This window comes from Akebia trifoliata, chromosome 2, assembly GCF_017979445.1.
Source record: "Akebia trifoliata isolate Shusen 1 chromosome 2, ASM1797944v1, whole genome shotgun sequence".
Taxonomy (NCBI): domain Eukaryota; kingdom Viridiplantae; phylum Streptophyta; class Magnoliopsida; order Ranunculales; family Lardizabalaceae; genus Akebia; species Akebia trifoliata.
This window is the reverse complement of record NC_141376.1, coordinates 30,637,171-30,647,146: the sequence shown is the minus strand read 5'-3', so window position 1 is coordinate 30,647,146 and position 9,976 is coordinate 30,637,171. Positions and strand designations below refer to the sequence as shown.

General features: G+C 31.7%; 1 protein-coding gene across 1 annotated transcript; it reads left to right on the top strand.

Moving 5' to 3' along the window:
• The first annotated feature begins 7,125 nt into the window (after window positions 1–7,125).
• On the top strand, window positions 7,126–9,589 carry LOC147410116 (protein FAR1-RELATED SEQUENCE 5-like). Its single transcript, XM_086432057.1, has 3 exons — window positions 7,126–8,795; window positions 8,943–9,433; window positions 9,534–9,589. The coding sequence occupies exons 1-3, from the start codon at window positions 7,126–7,128 to the stop codon at window positions 9,587–9,589; spliced, it is 2,217 nt and encodes a 738-aa protein (XP_086288183.1).
• Window positions 9,590–9,976: the final 387 nt, after the last annotated feature.

The window sequence follows — 9,976 nt, the reverse complement described above, 5'->3', positions numbered from 1 at the left end:
ATTATGATTAAAAAAAAAACAAAAGAAAGATTTTAGTAAGCAAAGGTCGAACCACAACGACAACTTTAATCCAAAAATATTTTTACTTTAAATCCAATCTAATTTTAACAAACGATTTAAAAATAATTTTCGAGATGAAATTATCTAAAATAAACTACTAAGGAAAAATATTTAGAATACAATGGAGAAGTGTAGATCAGTCAAATCTACCTTTACAAGCTTTATCAATGATTTTTGGTCCTCTATTTATCTCGATCCACTAAACAATTAGTTTGTAGATCGGAAAATCAAACAATTATTTTAGAAAAGATATTGAAAGTATGTGATAAATTAAGCCAAGATTATGGGACAAGTATTACCTGTTCTTTGTGAAGCATGGTTCAGCTTGAACTTATCAAAGAATGAGCTATCAAAACTTTAAGAAACAATCAATAAGAAATTCAAAAATATCCACTTAACAATTATCATAGTAAAAACTATTAAGCAATTATGAGAGCAACAAAAATATTGATAACGTCTTGCTCTGACTTCCTCAACTAATCTAATAGAGAAGTTAGTTGATGATCATTGCAAGAACGATAAAATAAAAGTAAATAAACATAATGTAAAAGAGAAAAGAGTAATTAAAGAAAGAAAAATATTTATTACTTCTTAAACTTCAAAACCAGCTAAAGTTTTTTGATTACAACTTCATCTTCTAAGAAAACTAAAAATAAAAATAGAAAAGAAAGAGCTACTAATATTTTAATTCTTTAGATATACATGCCTCCCTATTTTACAGATATCCCTTAAGCTCTCATCTGGTCTCCTATTTATAGAAACTAGATTAGAGTTTTTTAGGATTTTTGGGATTCAGGACCCTTCTGTAAATACAAAAATTGTAAAATCCTAGTTCAATGCAAATAATCTCCTACTTCAAAACTTTTGTACGAATCTCGAGGTTTGACTCATTGACATTATCGTGGTGGCCTTGTTGACCAAGGTGGCGGGGTAAAATTTGGCCCAATTGACTTGAATTTTGATTATTGATCTTATTTCAGATTCTGCATTGTAGTAGTAACTTTCGATTTTTCTAATTCGCTTTGAAACTTTACGAATTTCTCTTGTTACACAAAAATAATAAGAATTAATTCTAATCTATATTATTTAATGAAAATCAATGATAAATATGGATTAACCATGCATTATGTCTAATGAAAAGATTTAGTGTGAAACTTATTCATAAAGTTCATGCAATAAGGTCTCTAAAAATTATTTTCTAGACACTGATCACATTCCCAAACCTAGATTTTACTATTTGATGAGTGGATTTTATACCTACGAATTAACTACTTTTAGGTATAATATTTTATTAATTTTAGAGTATTTTAGTTGTTTTATATTTTTGGGTGATTTTATGTTCTTATTTGATTTTTATGCTCATTTTGCAACTTAGAAGTATTATGAAATATTGGGATAATTGCCAACATTTAGAAGAAATTTTAGTTCCAAATTAGTTCATTCTCGGGAGAAGAAAAATTTGCATATAAGCTAAAAAGTCTTCAAGTTGTAGCTTGATAGCAAGCGAGGTCGCAACGTGAGTTCAAGAATTGTACAACATGGAGATGAAACACGAAGGGTCACAACATGACATGTTTTGAGATCACAGCCCGATTACGTCTTCAACATTATTCATTGATTCTTAGGGCCGAATTAAAGGTGACTTTTGTGATACTTAACCTTAATGACTCTATACCTATAAATAAAAAAAATTAAGATTTTTAGAAGGTTGGTAATTTTTGAATTTTCTTGGAGGTATAAGATTGAAAAGGAAGACGAGAATTGGAGATCGACTTTAGAGTTTTATTTTTCTAAATTTTATCTCTTCTTTTTATCGTTGTAATCTCTAAGAATGAATGAATACTTGTGTGATTGCGTTTTATTTTCAATGATGAACTAATTTTCATTGTAGGGTTATAATGGAATCTATTCATAATACGTGATTAATTTTCTTTGTTTCTTCTATGATTATTTCTATATGTGACTGTTTATTTTATCCTATAGTTAATGTGATTTAATTAACTGACCATTGATTAAATTAAATTGGTGAATCTTAATAATATCGACAGAGTTATTTTGTGTTCATGACCTAGATAAAATAACATATGGTAATTTGAGATAAATATATACTAATGTTGCGTGTGTATCCTTTATGAGAGTTTATTCTTAATGAATTTTTCTTAATTTAATTCTCATAGACATATAGGAAGTTAATCTAGGAGGGTATTTTTACATAACCATCGACAGAGGCTTGTAGAGAATTTAGTGTTCTTAGGTCATAATCATCATGGATTAATTTATCATAGAAGGAAGGATAATTTAATTAAGTGGATTGTTTGACAAAAATTATAAGTCTAGGTTTCATCACTCATTGATTTTAATCTTCGAATTTATTGTCTGTGTTGTTTTCCTTGTTTATTTTTAAATCCTATTTTTACTATTGTTTGGATAAAATTAAAGTGAGATAGAATGGTAATTAGCAATTGATTGATATTTAATCTCCGTGGTAACAATATTTTCTCATCACTTTATTACTTGTTTTGATACGTATACTTGCGTATGTAAAATAAACAACACTAGTCTCGAGTGAAAGTAAAAAACTAAAATACAAACTACTTTCGTAGGTTACATGACTACATTTAAGAAATGCAGCAAGTCTTTAAACCCATAGATTACCCTTAGTGGACGAGTTTGACTTGTGTGGGTTTGTAGTGAATATAACCATAAAATTATAATATTTTATAAAAATATCAAAATCATAGTCAAAGTATGTAAAGTGAATATAACGACATTTCATAAATCAATTAAAAGTCCTTTATGTTTGAGCAAAGTTATAGTTTTCATTCCCCAATTTAAAAAATTTCAAAGATAACTTGAGTACTCTTATAATTTTTCTGATTTTTTTTAAAAAGCAACATCTTTTCAAGAACAAAATTTTAGCTCTTAATTGCTAAGAATGGTCGGTTGTACTTAAGTTTTAACTCGAAACTAAGTATCATATCTAGGATTGTGAGAGGTGTGGTTGTTCACTTTAATACATCTAAGGGACTTTATCTGTGATATTCTAGCTTACTCACGTGTTTACCATTGACGGCTTTCACCCTACTGAAACTATTTAGTCTCATTGGACTTGTTTCTTTTTGCATTTTTTCAGTTCTAGCATTTTCGCTTTACTTTAGTCTTTTTCACATCTTTCTGCTTTTTATTTTTTTCAACTTTTTAACACTTCATCATTTTTTTTAGTGTTCTTTTTTAAAAAGTAGATAACCCATTTTCAAGGTATCCAATCTAATCCTATGGTTGCTGTCCAAGTCGTATTAACCCCAGTTCTGTTTTTCTTCTAACCAGCCAATCAAAAGATAAAGAAGTCATAGTTCACTAGACTTGATTTCTCTTAACACTCTAGACAGAGAAGATTGTCGAATTTTGTTCCATAAAATCTTATTTTTACTCAATCAGAAGTGTTGTGAAAATTTTAAAATATTTTTTTGATTTTCTTAATGAGGAATAACCTAAAAGAACTTGTGATAAAAAAATTAAGACATGAGCCTGAAATTTGAAATTCATATATAAAAAGTACATACAAAGATTTTGAAGGAAATATTTCAAAAGTGTTAAATATTTTTTTAATTTTTCATCTTTTTTGAAAATTTGAAAATAAATTAACATTGCAATTGTGAGCTAACCTAATACCTCCAAACTTAAATGAAATATTATCCTCAATATGCAAGTAGTAAGGAAAGAAAAAAAAATGTTAGATCACACCTGAAACAGATTGAACATTAATTGCAAAGTCTTGTTACAACTAGTCTGAAAAGATTGAAAGTTATAACAATGATAATTTTTTGAAATAGTTTTGCATAACTGAAATCTTACCTAAGAATTGAAAAATAACCTAACTAAGAATAACATACATTGTCTGGTTACAAGCTAAGCACTTAACAGATTGATTTCTCAATTTTTTTTTATCGATATCACAATGTTCTTTTACTTGTTTGATTTTGTCCTTGTTGTGAGCAAGATTTTGAGCTTCTTTACCAATAAGTCAAGTTCGAAGTAATCTAATTTAATTTAGTAAATTTTATTGCTTCCTAATCCTCAATATCGATTTGTCGACCATTCTCTAAATCTCTAGTTTATGTATTGTAGCTGTCACATTACATAGTTTGACTTGTAAAAACCTGTACTAAGCATGTTGAGGGGATCATGCTTCCTTCTTTTGTGTGTGTGTGTGTGGATTGGTAGTGAGCTCATGCCATCCCTTCGTAACTTTTGTTCAAAGAAAAATGGGATGTTTTCAAATAAAATATTGTAAGGAGGCAAATCTTTTCAACTAGGATGGAGATTGAATCCTATTTTGATTAAAAATTGTATAAAGGTGCATAAATATAATGCTTTTTAAAAAATCGTAAGTTAATCTGCAATTGACCCCGGCCCAATGTGACCCTAATCTGTTTGTAAACAGTCCCACTGCTCAGTTGGTGAAAATGAAGTTATGCATCCAGACAAAATTCAAATTGAAACGTAACCAACGGATCTAATATGACCCCAGCTATATAAACTGATTCATCAACCCCTTCACACCAAAAAATATAAAAAAGGAAACAAATCATTGAAACCCAAATTTAACAAATATCAAAAGAAATAAGGCAACAAAGCCAAATCGAAACCATCCCAAACAACATCCATAGCTGGTGGCATCTGACCGAAAATCAGATTGTGCAAGTAGCCACCTGAATCAAGCCATTATGAAACTTTTAGCCCATATAGGATAAAACATATTATCTAGAACTTTGTCTACAATTTTGGTCTACTGCATTCAACCCATATATATATATATATATAGGGGACGGTTCAAGGGACGTGCTGAAAACCAGCTGAGAAACAGACGGACGAGAGACGTTAGATTTGAGGGAGTGGACGGCGCAGATGGCTCAACACGTCCGTTCAAATAAAAGAAACGGAATTTATTTTATTTGAAAATAACTCCCTCGTCTTTTCTTTTTTTTTTTTTTCTATTGTTTGTTTTTTTTTTTTAAATTAACCATCTCTGTTTTTATGTTTTCTCTCTTGACAGACACGTTGCTGTTTCATAAGGTTTTCAACAAAGAAGACGAACTCAACCTTCGGCTGAAAACCCATTGTTGCTCCTTTCATTAAACACCCTTCATTTTCTCACTCAACTGACGACCCAACCCTTCGTCTCTTCGTCTCTTCTGTAAATCCAAATCTCTTCGTTTCCTTCGACGGTTCTCTCAGCTGGTCTTCGTTTTTCTCTCGACAGAAACCCAACTTTTCGTTACTCTTCGTCTCTCCTCTTGACAGAAAACCAAACTCTCCTCTCGATTGAAAAGCCAACCCATCGTCTCTCTTGATCAACTGAATCACAGGGAATAGGGAGAATATCATGATCTCTCTCTCAATCGAGAGAACCCAAAGTGAAGTAGGAGCAACACATTGATCTCTCTATCGATCGATCGACGATTTTGAAGAATCCAAACGATTTTGGTACTTGCAGAGGTGACCTTCAATCCCAAATTTTTTTACATAAAAAGTATTGATTTTATCTGTGTTTTATCCATTCCTGAGTATTTTTGGCTTTGATCGTTAATGCATTTTTATAATGGGGGCGGTTCATGAGCCATATAAAAATAATGGTTTTTCAAAATATGAGTTAGGGGTTTTGGATTGAGCTGATTTTTTGCGAGGATGGTCACTATGATGAGAAGATTATCCTCACAAAAAATCAGCTCAATCTGAAACCTATAAATCCATCAAAACTGATTTACAAATTATTGGCAAAATTTGGCAAAAATTCACGGTTAACATTCTAAATCACTTTTAATGGGGTTAGAAGTTTCAGATTGGACTAAGTTTTTTTGAACCCATATCGACGGTCCACATTCTAAATCCCAAACTTCTAACCCATATTTTGAAAATTTATTAATGTTACATTGTTTTCACATATGTCCCTTGATCCGTTCCCTTTTATATTTAATGAAATATAAATATTTGACTTTTGTTTGATGATATTTAATGGGTCGAATTGTTTCTCGATATTCAACTTTTGTAATAAATGTTTTTACAAACAGAACCTTGTATACCATTGTTTCTAGATTTTCACCTAAAATTATGTTAAGTGAGGTATTTGTTAGGGGGGCGGTTCAAGTGCCATATGTAAAAACATATGAAAAAACAATAGTTTTTCAAAATATGGGTTAGAGGTTTTGGATTGAGCTGATTTTTTGCAAGGATGGTCACTATGATGAGAAGATCATCCACACAAAAAATCAGCTCAATCAGAAACCTCTAAATCCATCAAAAGTGATTGACAAAAATTGGCAAAAAATCAATGGTCCACATTCTAAATCACTTTTAATGGGGTTAGAAGTTTCAGATTGGACTGATTTTTTTTTTCGGATGATCTTCCCATCATAGAGATTATCCTCACAAAAAATCAGCTCAATCCGAAATTTCTAACCCATATTTTAAAATTTTATTAATGTTACATTGTTTTTACATATGTTTTCTCATATGTCCCTTGAACCTGACCCATCTATTAGTTTTACATTCTTATGGAATATCAAGCATGCTTATTTTTCTTGCCTTTACATTCGAATTAGGTTAATAAATCTTGTAGGTTTTTGTTTGCTGTTAGTTCCTTACAATTATCTAGAAAGATTATGCTATTCATGAATATTTGTAAAATGATATTGCACTTTAAACATGGCCCTTTGTGCCTACATCAAATTCATCGAGATCTACTCATTGAATAAGAGCACGAGGAATTGACTATGGTGAAACCTTTTTATTTCCTTAATGTGGAGATGAATCCCAATTGATTGTGGCAGTGTGATGCATGTGCATTTAATATTCCAAAGCACATGCGAGTTTTAGGTTATATAGAAGTATAATCTTAGTCAATAGATTTTGATGTCATAACATAGGATTTTAGATGGATTATATGAGTAGAATATGGATAAAAGTGTTTTGAGATGGAATTGTTGCTGTTGTATATTGAAAATCTTCATATTTTTGAATTTGAAAATACAAGTCTTCGTCTCTTAGCAGTTAGAGAAATCCATCATGGATACTATCAGTGTTGAAAATTTGGGTGACGTGCCTATTGATGATATTGTGGGATCTTCAACAATGGAAGTAGATGGGGATAAGGATATTGAACATCAAAGCCCAAACAAAGACGTTGAAATTTTATCACCATATGTAGGGATGATTTTTTATTCTAGTTTGGAAGCTCAAAAATATTATGAAGATTACGGACGTCGGAATGGATTTTGGATTCGTATTCGAGATACTGCGAAGTCACGAAGGGGTTCAAATGAGGTGACCGGGATGACACTTGTTTGTTCACATCAAGGTAAATACACACCAAAGATGGAAAAAACTGAGGCAACAATCGAAAATAAAATTGTAAAAAAGATAAGTAGGAGTACTTCAACTATTAAATGTGGATGTCAGGCGACAATGCGAATTATACATGATGTATATACTACCCAATGGAAAGTGACGGTTTTCAAAGACAACCATAATCACAAGATAGTTACACCAGGGAGGAGAATGAGTATGAGGTCAAATAGAAACATGCCAAAAGTAGCTAAAAATTTAGTTGAAGCATTCCAAAGAGAAAATTTGTCAGTTGGTAAAGTTTCAACAATCCTTGGTGGTGATACGATTGATTTCGATAATAGGGATTGTTACAATCATTTGAGAAATGTTAGACACAAACAGTTAGAAGGGGGAGGTGCACAGTCAATGCTCATGTACTTCAAACGGAAACAACTTGAAAACCCACAATTTTTTTATGCAATACAGTGTGATGACGATGGGAGGGCAACTAATTTTTTTTGGGTTGATGCTAGGTCACGAATGGCATACCAATCTTTTGAGGATTTGGTGACATTCGATACAACTTATCGTACAAACAAGTATGATATGTCATTCGCCCCTTTTACTGGAGTAAACCACCACTGGCAGTCTATACAATTTGGGGGTGCACTTCTACAAGATGAAACTGAGGTGACCTTCATATGGTTATTTGAGACTTGGCTAGAAGCAATGGGAGGACGACATCCAAAATCAATAATCACTGATCAAGATTTGGCAATGAGGAATGCGATTGTCAAAGTTTTTCCAAACACGCGTCATCGTCTTTGTATATGGCACATTGAGAAGAAGTTCGCCGAGAAGTTACCACATGTATATTTTAAGAATTTTGAATTCAAGAAAAAAATACAAAAGTGTATTTGGTCGACATACATTGAGGAAGATTTTGAGAAGGGGTGGAAGGTTGTGATCAAGGAAAATGGTTTGGAACAGAATGAATGGCTACAACAGTTGTTTCAAATACGGGAGTCGTGGGTGCCTATTTATAATCGTAATATTTTTTTTGCCGGTATGAATACTACGGGTCATAGTGAAAGTACTAATTCTTTTTTTGATGGATTTGTTACTTCGAGATCAAATCTTAAAGAATTTGTTATTAAGCATGAGCAAGCTTTGAAGAAGAATATAAATGATGAGAGGAAAGAAGATTTTCATTCAGAACACAGGTTTCGATGTGTTAAAGATAACGAATTACTTTTGAAGAATGCAGTAAATGTGTACACCAGGAATTTGTTTGAAAAATTCAGTAATGAATGGGTGAATGTGATAAATTATAAAATTGAAGAAGAACGAGTAATGGATGATGGATATCGATTGCATATTGTGAAAACTAAGTTTGGTGTGCCCGAGGAGTTTGTGGTTGAGTTTAATTTGGAAACATACAAGGGTACATGCCAATGCAAGAAATTTGAATTTATGGGAATACTTTGTCGACATTTTCTAAAAAATTTTCTTCGTTATGACATTGATTTTATACCATCTCATTTTATTTTGGAAAGATGGACGAAAGAAGCTAATCGCACTTTCAGAGTGAAGGATTCACTTACAATGGGTGATGACAAAGAACAGTCTGAACCAATGAGACTTGAATATTTGTGTCAATATGGTACTAAATTAGCATGTATGGCCGCATCTTCGGTCGAAAGATTCAAATTATTACGGGATAATTACGATGAAATGTGTAAAAAACTTAGTGAACTTGCACCTCGTGTAATGTCAGATCCTACAATTGATTCAGGTGGAAAGTTTACAAATAATGAAGCTCAATTGTCCCAAGTATTACTTTTGGATCCTAATATCTCTCATACGAAGGGTAGGAAGAAAGATGAAAAGGGAAAAGAAAAGATTCTCAATCCTGATAGATTGAAAAGCAGTATTGAATTGGCCCAACAGAAGAAAAAAAGGAAATGTGCATTATGTCTAAAGTTCGGTCATGACAAACGAATTTGTCCTGAAAATCCTAATAAAAAGAAGATTGAATCTACCCAAGGTAAGTAATTTTATATTTATCGTATGAATTATAAATTCAGTGGGATGTTAATTATAATTTGAGTTGAACATCACATACTTGTTTTTTTTTCTTTTTTCAGGTGATGTAGGGGAACATCATGCATGGACGGAGGAATTACAACAACTAACTGAATAAGATGGTTCTATTAAAGTGTTGAGCATGGATCAATATTTTTTTTGTTTAAGGTGCTTCCTTAATACATAAACCCCTCATTATACTTCAATGGGAAAGATGTAGAAGTGGAGGAATTTCTTTTATACATAAACACTGTCAGATTTTTTTTACGTTGCTTTTTAACTTTAAAATCAAGCAAAATTCTTCTTTTTCTTGGTAAGAACTAAATCTTCAAATTTTGAGTCTCAAATAATGCAACTTGGGTACTTCTCTGGGCCCAACTTCTGAAGTTAACTTTTATGGCCATCAAACTAACTTATGCAAGGGTTGTTTTCAAGATACAGAAAGTTAATGATGCTGAGAACCTAACTGCAACTGTTAATAAGTCTGGAGGAAGAAATATAGCAG